A 22,034-nucleotide genomic window follows, 5' to 3' on the forward strand; every position below is an offset into this window, starting at 1 on the left:
CCAGAAGGAAGAAAAAAAAAAAGCCATAAAACCTTGTTTTTAATTTATTGCAATTGATGTACTTTCTTTTTACTTCGTAAAAATTTTATTGATGTTTTTGTACTTTATATTTATTAAAGATTGAGCCTCAAAAATGTAATGAGTAAAAAATGGTTGCTTAATTTAAATTGTGAATCTGTCTGTTAAGAAATGCATTAGGGGTAGGAGAAGCATAAGACATATTAATTGACAGACAGGAACTGCTGTCTCTGAGGTTGATACAAGTAATTTATTACTTTAGAAATGAATGCCACCTCCAGAATGTGCTTCATTAATTTCAAATTTAGTTTTAATTTCAAGCTGTTGCCCCTTGAGAAGAATAAGGTGGCAAATTATGTTTGAAGAGCAGATTTTTTTTTTTTTTTTGCTCCGAAGAAACACCACATTTTAACTATTTAGTTTTACAAATAATTGTGCCCATCTAGTTTTTGCTGCTTTCTCCTGAGAACCAAGAACATAGTCTAGGTCTGATCAACACGTACTAATGCTTTTTTCCTCTCTCTCTCTCTCTCCTTCTTCTTCCCTTCCTTCTTTCAATCCTGCCTGTCCCTCGCTCCCACCTGTTATCCTGGCAGCCTATGTTTCCGATGAGTTAAAGGCAGCTGCCCTGGTAGACGAAGATATAGACCCCGAAGAGCACACGGCAGATGGAGAACCCTCGGCCAAGTACATGTGCCCCGAGAAGGAGCTCCCCAAGACCTGCCCCAGCTACCAGAACTCCCCGGCCGCTGAGTTTTCCAGTCACGAAATGGACAGCGAGTCGCACATCAGCGAGACCAGTGACCGCATGGCTGACTTTGAAAGTGGCTCCATCAAGAATGAAGAGGAGACCAAGGAGGTCACGGTCCCTCTGGAGGACACAACCGTGTCGGATAGCCTGGAGCAGATGAAGGCCGTGTACAACAACTTCCTCTCCAACTCCTACTGGTCCAACCTCAACCTCAACCTGCACCAGCCCTCCTCGGAGAAGAACAACGGCAGCGGCAGCAGCAGCAGCAGCAGCAGTAGCAGCAGCAGCTGCGGCAGCGGGAGCTTCGACTGGCACCAGAGCGCCATGGCCAAGACCCTGCAGCAGGTGTCCCAGAGTCGCATGCTGCCGGAGCCCAGCCTCTTCAGCACGGTGCAGCTGTACCGGCAGAGCAGCAAGCTCTATGGCTCCATCTTCACGGGGGCCAGCAAGTTCCGCTGCAAAGACTGCAGCGCGGCCTACGACACCCTGGTGGAGCTGACGGTGCACATGAACGAGACTGGGCACTACCGCGACGATAACCACGAGACCGACAACAACAACCCCAAGCGCTGGTCCAAGCCCCGCAAACGCTCCTTGCTGGAGATGGAAGGGAAGGAGGACGCCCAGAAGGTGTTGAAGTGCATGTACTGTGGCCACTCCTTTGAGTCCCTCCAGGACCTGAGTGTCCATATGATCAAAACAAAACACTACCAAAAAGTGCCTCTGAAGGAACCCGTCACTCCCGTGGCAGCCAAAATCATTCCGGCTGCCCGCAAAAAAGCTTCACTGGAGCTGGAGCTCCCCAGCTCCCCGGATTCCACAGGTGGAACCCCTAAAGCTACCATGTCGGACACCAATGATGCGCTTCAGAAGAACTCCAACCCTTACATCACGCCAAATAACCGGTACGGCCACCAGAACGGGGCCAGCTACGCGTGGCACTTCGAGGCCCGCAAGTCCCAGATCCTGAAGTGCATGGAGTGTGGCAGCTCCCATGACACGCTGCAGGAGCTCACGGCCCACATGATGGTTACCGGCCACTTCATCAAGGTCACTAACTCGGCCATGAAGAAGGGGAAACCCATCATGGAGACGCCCGTCACGCCCACCATCACGACCCTGCTGGATGAGAAGGTACAGTCTGTGCCCCTGGCGGCCACCACTTTCACGTCCCCCTCCAACACACCTGCGAGTGTCTCCCCGAAATTGAACGTGGAGGTCAAGAAGGAAATGGACAAGGACAAGACAGTCACTGATGAGAAACCCAAGGAGAAGGAGAAGCCCAGCGAGGAGGAGGAAAAGTATGACATCTCCTCCAAGTACCATTATTTGACTGAAAACGACTTAGAAGAGAGCCCCAAAGGGGGACTAGATATCCTCAAATCCCTGGAAAACACGGTGACATCCGCAATCAACAAGGCCCAGAACGGCACTCCCAGCTGGGGGGGGTACCCCAGCATCCACGCCGCCTACCAGCTCCCCAACATGATGAAGTTGTCTCTGGGCTCATCGGGGAAAAGCACCCCCCTGAAGCCCATGTTCGGCAACAGCGAGATGGTGTCTCCCACCAAAACCCAGACCCTGGTCTCTCCACCCTGCAGCCAGACCTCCCCGATGCCCAAGACAAACTTCCATGCCATGGAGGAGCTGGTGAAGAAAGTCACCGAGAAAGTTGCCAAAGTTGAGGAGAAGATGAAGGAGCCCGAGGGCAAGCTCTCTCCGCCCAAGCGGGCCACCCCGTCCCCGTGTAGCAGTGAGCTCAGCGAGCCCATCAAGATGGAGGCTTCCAGCGATGGGGGCTTCAAAAGCCAGGAGAACAGCCCCAGTCCCCCGCGGGATGGGTGCAAGGAGGGCAGCCCCGCGGCGGAGCCCGTGGAGAACGGCAAGGAGTTGGTGAAGCCCCTGACCAGCAGCCTGAGCGGCAGCACGGCCATCATCACCGACCACCCACCCGAGCAACCCTTTGTCAACCCCCTGAGCGCCTTGCAGTCGGTCATGAACATCCACCTGGGCAAGGCTGCCAAGCCCTCTCTGCCTGCGCTGGACCCCATGAGCATGCTTTTCAAGATGAGCAACAGCCTGGCCGAGAAGGCGGCCGTGGCCACCCCACCACCCCTACAGGCCAAGAAGGCAGACCACCTCGACCGCTATTTCTACCACGTCAACAACGACCAGCCCATAGACTTGACAAAAGGGAAGAGTGACAAAGGCTGCTCTTTGGGTTCAGTGCTTTTGTCCCCCACGTCCACATCCCCGGCAACCTCCTCATCCACGGTGACAACGGCAAAGACATCTGCCGTCGTATCATTCATGTCAAACTCGCCGCTACGCGAGAATGCCTTGTCAGATATATCCGATATGCTGAAGAACTTGACAGAGAGCCACACGTCAAAATCCTCCACTCCTTCCAGCATCTCCGAGAAGTCTGACATTGACGGGGCCACTCTGGAGGAGGCCGAGGAGTCGACGCCTGCGCAGAAGAGGAAGGGCCGCCAGTCAAACTGGAACCCCCAGCACCTGCTGATCCTCCAGGCCCAGTTTGCCGCCAGCCTCCGGCAGACCTCCGAAGGGAAGTACATCATGTCAGACCTGAGCCCCCAGGAGCGCATGCACATCTCGAGATTCACGGGGCTCTCCATGACCACCATCAGCCACTGGCTGGCCAATGTGAAATACCAGCTTCGGAGGACAGGTGGAACAAAGTTCCTCAAAAACTTGGACACTGGCCACCCCGTGTTCTTTTGTAATGACTGTGCGTCACAAATCAGGACTCCTTCCACATACATCAGCCACCTAGAGTCACATCTGGGCTTCCGGCTACGGGACTTATCCAAACTGTCCACTGAACAGATTAACAATCAAATAGCACAAACCAAGTCGCCATCAGAAAAATTGGTGACGTCCTCCCCAGAGGAGGACCTGGGGACCTCCTATCAGTGCAAACTTTGCAATCGGACCTTTGCGAGCAAGCATGCCGTTAAGCTTCACCTTAGCAAAACACACGGGAAATCGCCAGAAGACCACCTTCTGTATGTTTCTGAGTTGGAGAAGCAGTAGCGTTTGCTTCTGATGGAAATGACTGCAGTTTGCTTTGAGGGAAACTGTTGAAGGCACCTTATGGCCCCTCTGTCTTGTTCTTGGCACATGTTCTTATGTTAACTGCAGAGAATCACTCTGGGCTGGACTGTTTTGTATAACTGTACAGTGTTTAATAGAGGTGCATAATCAGCTGTTGTTACTGGTAAAATATGAAGGTTAAAACGCAGTGGTAAGTGTTTGGAACTTTGTGTAAATGGGATTTAGTTGTGAGCATCCCCCCGATGCTTCAAGCTGCATGCATTAACAGACAGTTTAATTAAGCATTTATAACGAAATCAGGCACACTTTTTCCATGAGACTCGAGTGTGCTGGTATTTCTCACCCTTTCATCTTTAGCCCTCTGAGTACTTTGAAGCACTTTTGCATTAATTTGATTAAAAAATAAAATAAAATAATAATAATGTATGAAGCTCTGTTTTTTAAACTCCTTACCAGCTTAGTTATAATTAACAATATGAACCTCCATTTATGCAGGTCTGCAGGGGTATAACACGCCTTGAAATTTAAAAGAATATTATTTTCACATTGAAACATAGATGTATATATTGTATAGATTTCAGACTCTTATGAAAAATGTGATTGTGGGTAAATGACCTTTTTTCTTGCATTTATAGCAACAGTGTTTTATGTACCTGCTATGCTCTGGGCATAAGCCGTGCCTATGTATAGTGTATATTTCTTTTTCCTTTTTCTTTTTTAAGGTCTATGGGTTTTGTTTTTTACATGCAAACATTGTAAATTATACAGAAGATACCACAGATAGCATTTATAAAGTATACAGAAACATTATCTGAAAGCAAAGTATGATTGTTTGTTTTGCTACCCAGTACATCTATATTGATAGAGGTTCATGTTTAAATTATACATATTTATTAGCATCATATTATCATTTGTTTTGAGCAGTCTGAATAAACGAGGCCGGGAAATCCATCCCTGGCAGGCATCATACTATTTTGCACATGATTTTTAAAGGTATTTATTAGAAAGCAAAGAACGCTCAAAATAAACTCAGTGCTCAAAGGGTTAAGTCTATTTGAAAAGGAAAAAAAAAAAAGAACAAAAAAAAAAAGAACTTGTACTGTATTTCCTAAACATTGATAAAGCCTTTAAAATGTTTGTACTGTAATACTTTGCTTAAGTCATGAGGCATTCTGTGATACAACCTCTTTCACTTATTTATAAGCCCTCTTGGTTGCTATTTCATATTGTAGGATACCTTTTTATTTCAATTGGTAACTTTCTGTTTTGTTCTTCCTAATTATTCTCCCAAGATCCCACACTGCAGCTTTATCTTTAGGCTTATGAAAGGTAACCCGTGGTTACCGGCTCTCCAAGTGATTCTGTTCTTCTCCATTTTTGGCAGTTAATTTGCAGAAGTAACTGACAGCTGACACCATATGAGAACCTATGTATAAAATATTGGCATGTAAACAGCACAGACACCGGAACACACTCTGTGCCCTGTTTTGTTGTTGACAATGAAACACCATTATGTGACTCTTCATATAACCCTTTTTTCTACGGCAGCATTAAAATTGTCTTTTTGCTATAATTTTGTGTTGCGTTCACAATTATGTCTGAAATGTGCTACGACTAACGAGCACATTAAAATTAAATTGTATGCGATCTGTTTATGACTGAGTTGGTTGCTGTGTCTGCCAGGTGCTGGCAGAGTCGGAGGCTGCACGTAAATCAAGGGAGTTTTAGTGAACTTTGGTGTTTGGAGAGCAGGGAGCACTCCGAGGTGGCTTGGATAGAAAATTTCCCCAAGAATAAAAATCTGAAAGAAAGGAGACATGCAGGTGAGGTCAGAGTCCCTGTGGGAAAGTGATGGTATACAGCATTGAGTGTCAGAGCTTCCAGTCACCCCAGACCAACCCTCGTGGTCTGTCTCCCTTCTAGATGCAGGGAAGTCGGGGCCCCCGAGCTGTGCAAGAAGCTGAAGGAGAAGGATCTTTGGAAGATTCTGTGCAGGGTGGTTCCTTCATGTTGATTTAGGATTTTCTAACAGCAAAAAGCAGAGCAGAGCTGGGCATTCGGATTTTGGGGTCCCTGGCTGGCTCTCCTGTGCTAAAGCATGCAGAGATAACAAGGCGGGGGAAGGGCACGGGAGGAGACTGAACCCATCTAAGGGAGGAGCGGGGGAAAGCATTTATATGATAATCACAAGCTTTTATTGGCCCTGGCAAATCATGCCAACAAAACGCTGGGAACATCATGTAAAATTGTAAAATACCTTTATTACTATATTCAAACTACTCCTGCAGTTACGCAGCATCGTAGCTCCTAACCTAGAATTATACAAATGAGAGATGTGTTACATCCATGTAATACATAAAACACCTCAACTTTAAGGAAAAAATACTCTTTTATTAAAAATTTAAATTAAGCCCTTTCAAAGATGTTCGGCAACACGCCCACAGCTTTTCGGCGGGTCCCCACCCCTTTTTTGTCAAGATGAGTCCAAATGTTCTGTCTACTCTGCTTTCTCTCGGCAATCCATCCCTCTTCTGGTTTTTAGAGAGAACCTCACTGGAGTTTAAAATGAGCTTTTGGCAAATAGCGCTGCACCAACTCTGCTCTCGCCTGTGATGCCCCCAACACGTGGGTTCTGCTGAAAGGTGGGTGGAAAGAGTTTTTCCCTTGGGTCCAGGGGCCCGCCCCACTCCCCAGTCTAACATGCACCGCCCCTGCCCCTGAGCAGTTCTTGGCCCTGCTGGCCCTCACCTGGGAGAAGCTGAGGGGACACAGCTTGGAGGAGTTGGGGGACCAGTTCCCTCACCGGAACCTGGCTCGGGACAGAGAAACCCTCCCTCCTGTGCCTTCCCCGTTTTCACATCCTGGAGCCCAGATTTCCACTCTTGAATTTTTCACAGGTTAAATATAGCATCGGTTTATTAGAATCCAAAGTCCTGCATCTAACAGATTAAACTGACAACACTTCCATCACCACCGGGGCCCATGTGGCTTGAAGGGAGATGGGATTTGTACAAGTGATGGCGGAACCCCCCTCTGAATAGTTTGGGAGAAGGACCCAACACTCTGCCCATGTCTGTCCTCCTTACCCCACTCGCAGGAGTCTATTCAGGGCTTTTCCCTTTGGGGGGAGAAGTGAGGATTGACAGCCAAGGTAGGTGGCCGGTTCTACTGCTCCTTTGGCATCTCGGGCTCCTAGCCAGGAAAGGACTGCTCATATTAATGGGGACCACGAATTGATTTTACTTCCCAGAAAACGTAGTAACTGGGCAGTTGAGGGTGCCAGGCTTGAATGAAGCTCCCTCTGGAACAAGGACAGTCACCTTAGCATGAAGCAGGGGGGTGGGGCTTGTTGGGAGTATCGCCACCCTTGGAAAAGCTGGGCCATTTTCTCCCAAAGCCACCAGACCCTTGCAGCCCAGCATGGCCCTGATTTCCCTGAGACCAAAGAGGAAAATCTAAAGTCGAATTCCAAGTCTGTTGTCATTGGGTTCGTTTCTGTGGCTGGTGTTTTAAAAGAGAAGGTGAGTGGAAGAAGGACCCTGTTGTCCGAGTCCAGTCTTCGAGTGGATGGGCTTGGCGCCGGAGGGGAATGTTGCCAAGGGAGGGTGTTTAATCACAGGTGTGTAGGTGACCCTGACCTCACCCCGCCCAAGCCCAGTCTTGTTGCAGCCCTACGTATATCTTCCAGCCATCACATTTACGCAGTATCTTAAAATAACATTTGTGATAAATGTGCAATTTAACTAATTTATGGTGCTATGATGTGCTCAGGGCTACATGCAAGATGAAAATCTTAAATGGAGCTTGAACAGCTCACTTCACAACAAGAAATCAATATGCCACATCTTAGCTATTCGCTGCAGTCAACATTTAGCAAAAATATCAGGGATGTATCTTTAAGTTTTAGGCAGCAAGAATTCTATAATTAACCAAAATCTTACATGTAAGTTGGGGTTGGTTATGATAAAGATCCAGTCTCCCTGATACCTTTGTTCTGTTCTCATTCTGCAAAAGGAAAAAAATACATATATATATATATATATATATATATATATAGAGAGAGAGAGAGAGAGAGAGAGAGAGAGAACCAGACAAACAGCACTTCTGTTCGGGTTGCCCTGCACTCAGAAGGAGGTGGTGTATCCCGGGAGGCCTGCCCAGGCCTCTGTCCCTGGAAGGATTTCTTTCCCCAGATTTACACCCCTGTAGCTAGGTGGACTTCACCCATCCCCAACCCCTGACTACAGTTCCACAACATGGTGACAGAATACATACAGGGTATAAAAAGCTCCATCTTGAGAGCAGAATTCTGATGATAGAAGCTGAGAGGTGGTTAGAGGGACAGGAGTGAAACTAACATCTCCAGAAATTTCCAAGTCATCTAATACAAAATAAAATAAAAAATAAATAAATAAAATGATTTTGCTTTTTCAAATTCATCTGCGCAGTTCTTCTGAAATTGGAAAATTGCGATGGCATTTTATTCTGTTGACTATTTAGCACAAAAAAATAATACACTTTGTATTATAGGAAGCAATCATAAGAATGAAAACAGCAAACCCCAACTCCACTCTTTAATAATAAATACTTTAACTTTAAAATAATAGCTATTATCCTTTTAGCTAATGGAGAAATTACCATTTTTACTCCGCCAGATAGTTATTCTTTTGGTAATAGAAACGCTAACCTTCTCTCTCTCTGGGGATTTATTAGTAAGCACGTGTAATCTTTGGCAAAGGAAACCTGAAAATACATTTCCCTCGGGGCCCCATGCCAGTCGATGCCTTTTCAGCCTTCAGCTGACCTCAGAAAACACGGAAAAGGTACTCGGGCTTCCAGGCAATTCCAGGGTGTGTTGGCCTTTGCAAAATATGCTATAGTTAGCTCCAGAAACAACCTCATTCATTTGGGTTAGGCTTTAGCTCTGTCTCTTAGCAGGAAGCTACTGAGGAAAAAAAAAAAAAAAGCTCTTCTCTGACAGAACCCCACCTTCCCACGTGCTGTGTGGCAGTCCTGTGGCAGCCGAGGGCTGGATTTCCAGTGGCAGTGCAGAGCAGCGATCAAACACGGGTTTCTGTTTCCAGGGAGGTTGCTTATTTTTTCTTGCACTCCATCGAGTTTCCACAAGCCAGAGGGAGATGTTGTATGACTCACAGATGCCATTTTTCTATCCCCAAGGGTTTGACGTGAATCACCCCCCCATGAGGATTTTAAGGCAACTGAACTCTGGAATGGGAGGCTTTTGGGGGTTCCTCCGAAGAAGTCGTGTATCCCAAAATGCCTTAGGATTTGAGAACACATTTCCTGCTCTGCCAAGACAATAGATGTGCCAAATTGTTGGTTTGCGGCCTGACGGTCCATGATGGCTGGGGCAATCCCAGACAGCCTAACGGTGATTCAGTCCAGTTACAACCCTGGACATCAGGGGTGGCTCGGATCAAAGTTGGCTGCTTCCAAAGGCTCTGCATTTGGTGTCAGGCCCCGCCTCTGGTCCAAGAAGCCAGGTGTTTTCAAAATTAAATTCTAATGATAGAAGATCAGAGGAACTGCTTTTCTACCACCTTTGTAGAATGTCATGAACTAATATATCCTTAATAAATCATTCCTGATGATAATGATGATAAGCAAGGTGACCCCTCTGTGGAGATTAACATCCACAATTAGCTAACTCAGGAATTAGGATCCACGGTGTTATTTACCATCTGAACTGTGCTGTCCAGGATAGCAGACGCCGGCCACGTGTGGCCATTCAAATGTAAATGAAATACAATTAAATAAAATTAAAAGGTTACTTCTTCAGTTGTGCATGTGTCAAGTGCTAAGCAGTCACATGTGGCTAGCAGCTCCTCCTTTGGTCAGTGCAGATAGAGAACATCGGATCCTGGTAAGTTTGAGTAGACGGTACTGTCTATGCCTTTATTTACAAAGCCATTTCTCAAGTAAGAGCTCATGTCTCCATGATGGAAGGGTGTTTCCAGTCCATGGGTATTTCCAGGAATCCATTTTTTTTTTTTTTTTTTGCCAATACGGGCACAGGCAATATTCTCACATGCTAATATCTCTGATCAAAGCCAAGGACACACATAATTAACCTTGAGCATAAAATTATAAACAGAAGTGCAGGCATCAGTGTATGAGGTTGCTGATCATTCCCCTGCTGTGGATATTATCTAGGCCGCAAACTCCAAAGCCCAAAGATCTGATGGATGTGGCCGTGACCTTGTTCTGCCCTTAGCTGATAATGAATCAGGCAGTCCCTGGGCTGCTTTCTTTGCCCAAGGACTTGGAGATTTGGCTCTGTGGCTGGCGAGGCTCTCAGCCCCCACACGTGGTCCTGTGGGTCCCCCACATGGCATCCCTGAAGACCCCATCGGCCTTCGTCCTCACCTCTCTAGCCCCAGGCAGCTGTGGGATGGCCAAACTGTCTCCTCTTTAAAAAAAAAAAAAAAAATTAAAATATATAAATGGGACTTTTTGAATTTGGGGGGTTGTGTTTTAAAAATTATTGCATTTCAACATTTCACTACCATTTTTTTCCCCCACAGCAGGATTCCAGGGACACATTTATGACCATCGTAATTGTGAGTTAGAGATCTCCCAGGCCAAGTGAAATGAAATTACGAGAAACTGAAATCTGTTTTAATTGGAGCATTTATAGAAAAAAAAAAAAAGAAGTCAGAGTGGCTGCCTTTTCCTTTATGGGATTCTTGGATTCATATCCATACCTGTGGCCAGCAGCCGGGGCTGGGTAAACTTGGGTCAAGAGAGAACGGGGAGGATGGGAGAGGAAACAAGATAGGTGTGTCAGGAAGGAGTCATTTTCTTAGCTCTAAAAAAAAAAAATAGAGGTACAGTCGCCGGAGTTCCGCCTCAGTGACCATGAAACCGAGTCGGCAAAAGCTGAAGGACCCGGCTCCTGAAAGCCTCATCAGGGCTTGTCATCGCTCTAATGAATATCATTTAAATTGCTTTGTATATTGGTGGAGTTTGGATGTCGATTTAATTTGTGCATGTGTTTGAGTTCTTCTGCTTGGCTAGGCTAACTGAGAAGCAGCCGCCTAATGAAAACTGAGTTGGTGACAGTATGATGCGCTCCAACCCAGTCAAATGGGTTTGAAGGGCTGCTGTGACAGCCCTCAGAAAGAAGTAGATGTGGCTGGGGAGAGAAAGGATTCCTTCCCGCAGTGCCTGGACTCACCCGGGCGGCGTGTGCCACTCGGCATGGCTGAGATTGCCAGAGATGGCGCACCCCAGGTCTTCTCCAGCTCAGCCAGTGCTCTGCCTGATGACTGTGCCTGTTGAACTGGGGTCTCGGCAGTGCTCCCCGTTGTGTGGTTAAATGGCACCTGGATGGAAGTGCTGAGGATGGGAGCCAGCAGGAAGGGTGAGACCCAGAGCCCCCTCTCCAGCAATGCATGTGGCCCAAGTTCCCAGCCAATATAACAAGAGGTGCTCATGGTTTGGACATCCAAGAAAGCTAAGGCCTTCCCCCGCATCATCTTAATCCAGAGAGTCTTGTCATAGTATCCTGAGCTAGTGGCACCAGTCAGCTCTCTCAGGACACTTACTCCCTCAGTTTGTTCTGGTGTCTCCTCAGCCCTCCTGGGTGGGAGGCAGACTGAGATTCCTAGGGGGCCCATGAGTAGGTGATGTCCAGTGAGGAGCATTGGCCTGGCCCAGGCCTCACGGTGTCCATCAGGAAGGCCAGCCAGGCTTCTGTTTTCAGAAACATTGCCGAGCAGAAATCCAGAGATTGGCTTACCCAACGCTCCAATCCTTACCTCTAAAAACACCCTGGTTCTGGAAAGGGGTTGATTTTTGGCACCTGTTTCCATGAGAGAGTAGATCTCAGGTTTCATCATAGGCTTCCTGGGGCCCCGGATCCTCCTGCAGGGTGATGTGCAGTGCACCAGCAGATGGGCTCAGGCCTGGGGAGTGAGGCGGGGTCGGGGAAAGAGCACATCCAAGGAGCCCCTGCCTGTTCTCCTCCTGTACTTCCTGAGGTCTGACCATTGCACACACTGACCCCACCTGCACATCATTCTCTCCTTCTCCTTATCACAGCCTTCTCCAATACCATCAATATTCGTGTTACCAAAGTCAGGGGAAAAAATATGGTCACCCAATAGAAAGAGCTCTGGAATCCTGGCTGCTTCCTCTGTGCTCTAAATTGGCCTTTGCCCCTATGTGACTCTGCTCCAAGAAAACAAAATACTTCTGAAGAGTATAAAAGAGATGGGTCCATTCCCCTAAGAGACTTTGAGGCATCCACTGGAAAGCTCCTCTCTTTCTACCAGCCCAGAGTTGGGGTGGCAGTGAACAATGGAGTCTGGTAGGAGGAGGTGTGGAAGGGAGGGAAGTGGAGAACTGGAAAACACAGAGTGTGCAGGGGACTTTGCTGTCATATGCATGTGGCAGCAGGGGTGGTTGTTCTGTGAGGTCTAAGGAACCTCTGTATACCCAAGACATGGGGGAAAACTGCTGGGTCCCCCTGGACCCTGGCCACCTCCTAGAATGGGGTGGACTCTTGTCTCAGGATGCTGAGAGCCCCCTGCCCTTGGCCAGCACCAAGGACAAGTAAGAAAGTGTGACCTGCCCTGGCCTTGAATGAATTTGGAGTCCAGCTAGAGAGAGAAGATGTGGATTAGGAGATGATAGTGCTGGACAAATGACAGTCTGCAGTTAATAATGAGGTTGGGCGGAAAACAGAGGAAATTGCAAGGTTCAAACCTTGCACCTTGAAGTGGCCTGCAAGAGCAGTGCTTTGGGCAGGAAGGGGCCTGCGAGGGACCTTGAAGGATGGATAGGATGTGAGATTGCTGTCAGGGAGGGCATCGGAGGGCTCATGGTCCCCTTAGTAGAAACCACAGGAAAGCTGGCTCACTTGGGCTCTGTTCTGGCTGCACTTGAAGGTGGTCTAGCTCATTGCATCCTGAGAAGAGCCCTCTGGATCGTCCACAAGCTATTGCTGTGGCCATTTTAGTGGTAGATGCTTTTTATTCTGTCCTGTTATTTCTGACCTGAGGAGTTTTCTAGGTTTCTTGCTTCTTAACCTTTAAGAGATTGTAGCTTTTATTAAGATGTAAAATCTCTCCTCAAGAAAACATGCGGTGGGCACATACATGTATTTGCTGATGGACAGCAGGAGCGGGTGCTAATAGGCAGGCCTTAGCCTAGATCCTAGATCCTAACACTGTTCTCTATGGCCTTCTAGAACTTGTAAATTGTAGGGCGCTGGGCCCCATCCAGGCTTGAGAGTCCAGAGATGCCCAGCAAGATGCTGTCAGCAGGGCCTGGCTTAAAGATCCTAAGAAAAAATAGAAATTTTATTTCATGGTCCTGACGTCCAGGAACAGCTGGAGATGGATGCTTGGTGATGTCACCAGGAATCTGTCCCTCTCTCTTTCTCAGTGCTTTCTCTCTCTCACTCATTCTGTTTACCCCTGGAGGTTTGATTTTTTCCCTTTCTTGACTTGTCTTAAGGGAGAAAAGAGCTTTCATTCCCAATAGTGAGGGCTAGACCCCTGGGTGGGGCTTTCATTGAGCAAGACTAGGTCCAGTCCCTATTCCTGTAACAACCTCCGTGACTTGTCATAAAGTTCGGGTCAGAATCCTCTGTCATGTTGGGTACTGTATGGCCTCAGTTTACCAACGGGAGCATGAGCCCCTCTGTAAATGTCTCAGATTCCTTAGGGAATGAGGGAGTGTAGCCCCTGGTTAAAAGACCTCCATTCTCTAGGGGAGAATCCTAGCCTCCAAAAACAGGTTCTCCTGAGGGTTGGGTGCTGTCCCTGCCTCCATGGGACAAAAATATGCTGGGCAGGCAGTGCTGGAAAATGCCCAGTACTTTCTTCCTAAGGTGGAGCTGAGGGCCCGCACCCCCAGGACAGAGTGCCCTTAGACTGCTCTTCCCTTTTACTCTCACTTCCTGGACCCTGATATGGCTGAAGGCTAGAATTTACTAGAAAGAGGAAACTTCATCTGTTGGCTCAGTCTCTTTGGCACCTGAACGAAACAGAGAATATTTACCTGGCAAGGGTTGCTAAATGTGGCCTGTGGACTGAATGTGACCTGCAGATTTGTTTGGTTTGAGCCACATAATTAAAAAAAAAAAAAAAAAAACAGAAAAAAAACTTTCGTTCGTTGCCAAACTTTGAAAATTGGGAGATTTCATAGCATCGTCAGATTTCTGGCATGTCTGCGTGCCACATTCCTATGTGACAGCAGGTGGCCAGCGTGGCACAGCAGCTGCCCATTTTAGACAGGGCATTGACTGGCTCTCTGGTTGGCCTCCGTCCCTTCTGCTCACTGTTTGTCTCAGGGGCTGGGCTTCTCCGGAAGCAGACACTGAGTTGAGAATTTGAGTGTAGCCAGTTCATGTGACAGGTGATCCTAAGAACACAGAAGGGTAGACGAGACGGTGGCAGGAAAGGAAAGAAAGCCAGTTCCTGATGCATCGAGAAGCAACTTACCACAGTGGGCAACTGGTCCTCAGTCCTTGGCAAACCTCTGTAAGAATGTGCAGGGAAATCTCTCGGTGGCCCCAGCCGGGGGTAAGACAGATGAGGATCCACCAACTCCTGTCACTAACTGAGCGCTGCCTCTTCATGCTTGGGCGGAATATGCTCCCACACCCATAGGGGTTGAGTAAGATGCTTTTGGCACAAATGATAATGATGCAGAGGAAAGAATCCGAGGAGGTAGGGACAGGGTCTGCCGCGCTCCAGAATGAGCCCATCCACGTTCATCTCACTCCTGTGCCCCTGGAGGCATCTATTCAAGGTGGGAGAGGCCCTTCCAGGAGTGACTTACCCAAGGTAGCGCTCCATGATGGCGGCAGAGCTGGAACCAGAGAGCAGGCCTCACCCTCCTCACCAGCTGTTCTACTAACCCTGTGCTACTTATTCCAGGGAGACTGGAGCCCTGCCTGCCTCGCTCATCCGTTTTATTTTATTTAGTTATTTAATTATTTACTTATTTATGTGTTTATTACCCATCTAGTTCCAGAGATAAGTTAGGGCTTCTGTACAGCTCATTAATTGCCTCATTGCTGGCTTTAAAAAAAGGGAGATTGGCTGAGAGGCGTGGGGAATACAATGAGTGGGGACCCACAGGAGCTGTGACACACAGGAACCTGGCAGCTGGCATCAGGGCCCCACTTCCAACCAACCTTCTCTTGGCCCCACAAAATGACATCATGCAGGAAGTGGCCCCATACAGGAAGTCCCTCCCACAGGAAGTTCCAGGTTTTTGCACAGGACACATAAGTTCCCTGGCCAGCAAGAGGAAGCCCCCACCACCACCACAGCCCCAAGGACAGAGTGCTCAGAGAAGGAAGCTTTCCTTGTGTCTTTGTCAACTCCTCATGCTGGCTCCTGGGGGGTGGTAGCTGTGGACAGTAGGGGATGAGGTTATAAAGGCCAGGAAGGGAAGGACATCTCTCTCACGGCTCCATGCAACTTTGCAGAGCTTCAGACATCTTTCATGTGTGCCCACACTCCCTGCCCCCCCAACTGTTTCTTTGTGTGAGCACAGATATGCCCTTCCTCCGTGACATGACTTGTCATAAAGTTCGTGTCCAAATCCACATGGATTATAATAGCATCAAGATGACTACAACTGCCATGAGAATTTGGAGGTGAGTTTTTAGTCCTTGTCCTCCCCCAAGAGAGCTAATGGGGGACCCCCAAGCGTGGCTGGGGTGCAGGGGCTGCAATACTGAATTGCTCCTCTTCAGATCCTGGGAGGGAACAACCTCACGCCACCCTCCCGGTGCCACCCGCGCTGCCCAAGTCATCCATGCCAGCGCTGCAATCAATTAGTCCTGAGGAATGGACAAAGGGGGTTACAGGAAATTAATTTCATTTGGATTTTCTCTCTTGAGGCCCTGCCTGGCAGCCAGCTCTCCCTACACCCACATGTCCGCAGCCCAACTGCTCCGTCCATCAGCTCTTGTCCGAGTTAACTATTCATTTTATGTATTTTAATTTGGGCAGAACATTTATTTGGCTTAAATTTCCTTTTCGGGGGTTGGAATGTGCCTTCCACACACAGGCAGAGATGATCTGCTTGAATTTCGTCAGAAGGAGTTTAGTTTACAAAGATAGTAACTGAGCTATTAAAACCAACAACCCCTTTTAAAGCAAACAGACCATTAAAATATAGGAACAGTTTATGGCATAAATAAAATTGAGGGTATAGATTATTTAAAGATAAGATTTTCAAGAAACAGGGTTAAAAAAAACGTTTAAATAATTTCTCCATGTTATATATTTTTTTTCAAAGTGAACTTTAGAATGCAAATGCAAATTAAAAAAAAAAAAAAAAGCCCGGAAAGACATTAAAAACCTATCTTACTAGTAAAGACATATGAAAAAGACTCCACTTTTCCTTCTTGATATGTACATGATTTCCACAGGGTGGAGTGGAGGGGGGGGCAGTGGAAACTACTTGAATTCATAAATGGCAGAATTTACCCAGCTCGTAAAGCTACATTGTGGAAAAAGAAGCAAGACATTTGCTTCTAGATCATTCTCCCGAGCTGACTGACAGATACAATAATTTCGTCCATTAGTCCGATCCATTGTCTTCTTTCGGCACAGAAGTACTGTACCGCGGAGGTAGATTTCCACTGCTATGCATATTTTAAGGGTTATTTGGCAACACAAGTAAAGCTAAAAGTAGCCTCTTAATCTAATTAATTGACATTTCTGAATCTTGCTTTCACAACAACACATGGTTTCATGTTCTGGGTTTTAGCACTTGTCAAGCTTTTTTGGAGAATGTTTTGGTCAGAATGACAAGATAATTTGTGACTGAGGCTCCAAGCTAGAGAAGTGTTTAAGGCTATAATGATTTATTATCATCACAGAATAACAAAATTTACAAAGTGTTTCATCAGAATTTTTGAAATAAGTTTGCCACCATAGGAGAAGCATGGAGCTGGGGGTGGGCTGGTTTGGGAGACAGGGAGGGCTCAGACTTCATATACAAACTCAGCCATGACGGATTTGTTAAAATTTCTCTATTAAATTTATCTCTGCGCGTTCCTTGAGAGAGAAACCACAGAGCACTTTAGGAGGACAAGAGGTGATGGAAGGAGAACAGAGAGAAAATTCAGACCTCTCCCCGAGTTTTTTTGTAAGCAGGAAATCCGACTCCCAACTCCGCTCGTAACGTATACGTGGCTGCAGTCAACGATGAATTTCTACATTTTGGCAACGGTCAGAGTGAAAGTAGTCGCACTATCTATAGAAACTTTGAGATGGAGAACACTTGGAGTATGCTACTGAAAATGCAAGAAACACATTTTTGAAAGGATGAAATAATATCACTGAGTGACAGTAAATTAACATGCTGACATTTGCAGACTTTCAGAGCATTGCCATAAAAAGAAGTAATACAACATGACTAATTTGGACTTCTTCTTTATTCCTTCCCTGGGAGAGACAGCCCTGGCCCTCCCAGGCCACCCTTCAGGCTCTGCCTCTCAGCACTTCCTCATCTTTTCCAGGAAATGTTTGAGACTTTAACATTCCCCTCAGCTCAGTCATCGCCTCTTGAAGACGGTGGGGGGGAATGCAGTGTGGACTTCTGAGTTCCAAAGATGCTCCCTCCGATGTCAGAGGAATGTGCAGTGCCTGGCAGAGGGGACCCAGTTCCAGCCACAGGTATCAGCTTCCTGATATCCACAGACTTTCTGGCCTGTGGAATACCACAGCTGGGAGAGCCCCCCCCCCGGGCACCCCAAGCATGCATTGATGGGGAAACCAAGGCAGAGAGAGGATAGAAGTTCCCAGGTTGCTTCTCTTTCCTCTTGTGCCAAGAGTCCAGCCTGAAAGTGACTGTCCTCTCCACCCTGTCTGCTTCCAAAATGAGCCTTCTCTTGGTAGAGCCCGCCTGGTGCTTGGCACACAGAAAATGCTGAGAAAACTTTGGCTAAACTGATGCAAAAACAAGCAGGGCAAGCCAGTTCCCCAAAACCTCTGCACTCAAGTTCACTCTCTCTCTAATAAGCGCTAACGCGGAAAGCCTCTCCTTTTCTCAGACCCTGGGCTTCACTGACAAGAGGCCTTTCCCCACCTGGAACAGGAAGCTTAACTCTCCTAAGAGCTGCCCTTCACAGTGAGCACCACGCCCTTCCCATCAAAATACGCAGGGCGTCCGCACCCTAGCAGCCTAGCACCCTGCCTGCATGCGGGAGGTACTTTGCAAACCTGTGCTCTCTCCCTCTACGGAGTCTCAGAGTCCTCCTGAAGAAAGGCTAACTGCTGGCCTGCGAAGCCTGGAGAACCACCTGTTGGCCGAGTGCCTCCCCAAGGATGGGTGGGAGCTGAGCCGAGCTTGGATCTTCCTGGAGAGGGTGGCCATGGGGTAGACCTTCACATAGTGTCGCCTGACCCAATCAGGCAGGGTGCCCAGGACAAGACATAACCAGCTGTGACAAGTTAGGAAGTCCGACAGTGACCACAAGAGTAAGGGAGGAACACAGGCTGGCTGGGTCCAGAATTAGCCAAAAGCACATCAGCCAAAGGACCCACCGGCCTGAGTTGTGCACAGGAGAAAACTCAGAGGCTGCAACTGGGGCTGCAGGATGCACAAGCCTCTCCTCTGGTCAACTCAGCTGGAAACTGGCACAGGGCAGGGCAGGGCAGGGCAGGGCAGGGCAGGAGTATGCTAAAGACTCATTCCTTAGAAGCTGTTCTAATGATTACAGGTAAGACCAGAGGAGTTCCCTTCTCCTGCACTGTTGGGCCTATATCTGTCCCATCAGGGCTAGTTCAGCCTCACGGGACCTGAGATTCCAGGCTTGCCTTTAGGATTCACCCAAGATCTGAGACAGGATGCTCAGCCCCTCCCTGGAGATGTGAGAGCACAGGAGGGATCGCAGACTAGCCACCATCCCCTCCTTCTGCCTAGGTCCAATTCCTCTCCTGGTCTAGACACAGAAGATTACATCCCTCTATGCGGGGGACACATGCCCGTGAACCCAGTGGCTCAGGAGGCTGAGGCAGGAGGATCACAAGTTTAAAGCCAGCCTCAGCAATTTAGTGAGGCCCTAAGCAAATAGGCAAGACTCTGTTTCAAAAAAAAAAAAAAAAAAAAAAAGATGGCTGGGGATGTGGCTCAGTAATGAAGTGTCTCTGAGTTCACTCCCCAGCACCAGAAAGAAAAAAAAGAAAAGAAAAGAGGGCTACTATCTTCATCTAGCCTCCTGAGCTGAAGAACGAAGGTTCCAGAGAACACCATCTCCTGCTTCTCTTACTGATCCTGAGCCAAAATCAAGTGAGCTCAGACACCAGGAACAGGTAAGCTGCAGGCCCCCAGCAGGGGGATGTCCTTAGGGGGCCACCTCTCCTTCCTCTGGAATCCGGGATCACAGGCCCCAGCCACATGTCTGGCAGGGCACATCATTTTCCAGACATGCTTTGGCTGGACCCTGCTGGGATGGTCTGAGGATTTGTGAGCCTCGGGCCGTGTCGTGGGCAGACACTGTTACGAGGTAACATAAGTTGAGAGTAACCTTTCAGCAGAACAGTTTGAGTTAAAATAAAGGGATTGAAAAAGAGTACAATGACCAAAAAAATCTATAAAAATGCAATTGCGCTAATATAATTTTATCACTTATTTAAAAATTTAGTCGACCCAAAAGACTACCAAGTGTGAAATTAAGGAACAGCTCCTCTACTTTTATGGAAATCACTCTTCCTCACTTGTCTAATAGCCTGATTTTGTCAGATCATTTATTTCCATGGTTTTAAAATGAGCTTGACAGACAGAATTTTATAACACCACTTTACTGCAAATAAGAACATCATTTTCGCTTATTAAAACTGAAGCTTAGAGAAAGCATTAAAATTAACAGTTCACTCTGTTTTAACCTTTTGAATACTGCCGTGACTCTACACCACCGGCTATGTGTAAGGAAGGCTGCCGCGGCTGGGCATAGATGGAGGGGGTGGGACGAGGCATGGATCCCAGTCCTGAGGGACTCACGAGGGATGCCCACCCAGCTGGAAATGGCCGTGATGGTGCCCGAAGGAATTCCCCCACCGGGCCAATGAGCACCAGCCTCGGGAAGCCAGCCTTAGGGCCCAGGGGGAACCAGGAGGAGCTCCCCTTTAGCTCTGAGAAATGACCTGTATTATTTTATTTTTTTCCCCCTGGAGACTGAATTGATTGCAAACTGGGCTCTAAGAATCTCACGTATTGGTCTTTCCTTCCCCCATTCAACAAATGTTTATTGACTCTATTCTGGGCACTTGGGGTAAAACCACAAGTAAGACCAAATCCCCCTCCTTGGGGAGCTTATTTCTATCATTGGGGGAGACAGCCCATCATCCAGAAAGCCAGTAAGTTCACCATCTCCCAACGGGTAGGGTGAGACAGGCTGTGGAGGAGGCCGGAGCTGGCCCCCCGGGAGAAGTGAGATTTCTGCAGCTGGGGCACTTTGGGTGGTCTTTCCAAGGTGGCCTATCCTGGCCATTACAAGCACAAAAGCTTGTTGTCCTTCACTGTCCCCTGTGGGTGAGACCTGGGCCAGGGGCATTAGCGGAAGGAAGGAATGGTTGCAATCTGCCTCAAGCTTTGACCAACACCTCAGAAAGCCACTCTGCCCTCGTGACAGACCCGAAGTGCAGGGAGCTAACGGTCCCAGAGCAGCTCAACCAAGGAGCCCTGGGGATTGGCCCGTCTGCACCCCTTCTCCCTGATGGGTGGGGTACATCTGAGATGCGTGTCTCCTGGCACCCTCCCAAGGGATGAGGCTCCGGTTGCCCACTTTATCCATCGCCCTTTCCATGAACCCAAGACTGAGTGCCTTCCTAAGCTACTCCCCCACCCATCCCTCCAGGGATTTCCCAAATCAGTGACTTGCCCTTGAAGGATTGGCCCACAGTTTGGGAAAACCTAACCATAGGCAAAGACCAGACTGGTGTCTGACAGCTGGGACCATTGATTTCCACTTTTCTCTAAACCCCCAGCCCTATCACCTTTCATGCACCAATGAGAACTCTCAGCACCAACTGTTACCCCAGCCCTTCTGCAACAGCTTGCTCCACAGGGGTCCACCACTTTCATGTAGGAGCAACCTGACTCCAGCACATGGAGCTCAGGACAAGCCCCTCCTCCCATACGGCCCCAGGGGGGCTCTGATGCTGCAGCTTGGCCGAGCAGGGGGCTTGCTCAGCACTTGCTCCAGTGTGCAGTCTCCACCTGGAGTGGATTAGCAGCTCCTGGGGCCAGCCTCACCCCCAGAGGGGGAACCTGCCTTCCCCAGGGTAGATGGTTCTTGGCACATTTCGTGAGGTCCTCCCTGAGGTCCTTCCATGGGGTGGAGCACAGTCACCCACAGCAGGGCCAGTTCGATTATTCCTTGTCCAGTTGGCCTCTGCTTCTTTTGCTCTCCCTCACCCCTGTCCCTAGGTAATGTGTCCAAATAAAGTACACACACATCAGCTTCGTCTTCAGAGGCACCCACAGTAACAGAGGGAGAGCTGCTTAATGCACCCTGGGTGGGTGTGCCGGGCGTGCCTTCACAGCCCAGAGTACCCCATAGCACCTGCCTTTTCTCTTGCCACGCCCAGTAGGCCATACCCTTCCTGTCCATCAGCCTATCTACTCACCTCTGTCTCCATGTGACCCTCTCTAGTGCCTCCTACAGGATGCTCCCTGGAGCCACTGAGCGCCATCCTGGAGCACTCCCCACACCAAAGGTCCAGCCATTGACATATTTACCGACTCCCTACAATGTGCCCCCAGTGGTGCTCCATGCTGCGGCCATACAGACTGTCCACTGGGGCTCCCCCTGTGAGACCAGCAGCTTCAGGACTGTGATGGTGCTGTGAGGGCAGGACTGGGGAAGGCTTTGTGCATGAAGCCTTCTCACTCTCTCCGAATGGAGGGCTCTTTTTATATTGGGGGATTTCTCTGTGCCTGGAACAAAGTAGACAATCAAGAAATGATGAATGAGGAAAATGAAGGAATGTATGGGAAAAAAAAGAAGAATGAATGAATGAATAGGCTGGGTGCCTGTTTGCTGTGTCTGATACAGCATCAGAGTGTCTCTGCCTTACATGCCCTGGGGATACCCCAGGCACAATCAGTCACTCCCGAGGCCCCCTGGGCAAACATCTGTCACTACTTTGTGTTGCAATCTGCTTGCAGGTGAATCTCTACCCTAGCCTGG

General features: G+C 48.3%; 1 protein-coding gene across 2 annotated transcripts in view; it reads left to right on the plus strand.

Annotated features, from left to right (window-relative positions):
• Tshz3 (teashirt zinc finger homeobox 3) overlaps positions 1-5,420 on the plus strand; it is a 69,945-nt gene extending 64,525 nt beyond the window's left edge. For both annotated transcript variants that reach the window (XM_076837838.1, XM_076837839.1), the window contains exon 3: positions 615-5,420. In XM_076837838.1, the coding sequence (XP_076693953.1) occupies positions 615-3,826 (3,212 nt within the window). In that variant the 3' untranslated portion in view covers positions 3,827-5,420. The remainder of the gene's footprint in view (positions 1-614) is intronic.
• Positions 5,421-22,034: the final 16,614 nt, after the last annotated feature.

The sequence above is a fragment of the Callospermophilus lateralis genome, chromosome 18 (assembly GCF_048772815.1).
Source record: "Callospermophilus lateralis isolate mCalLat2 chromosome 18, mCalLat2.hap1, whole genome shotgun sequence".
In the NCBI taxonomy this organism is placed as follows: domain Eukaryota; kingdom Metazoa; phylum Chordata; class Mammalia; order Rodentia; family Sciuridae; genus Callospermophilus; species Callospermophilus lateralis.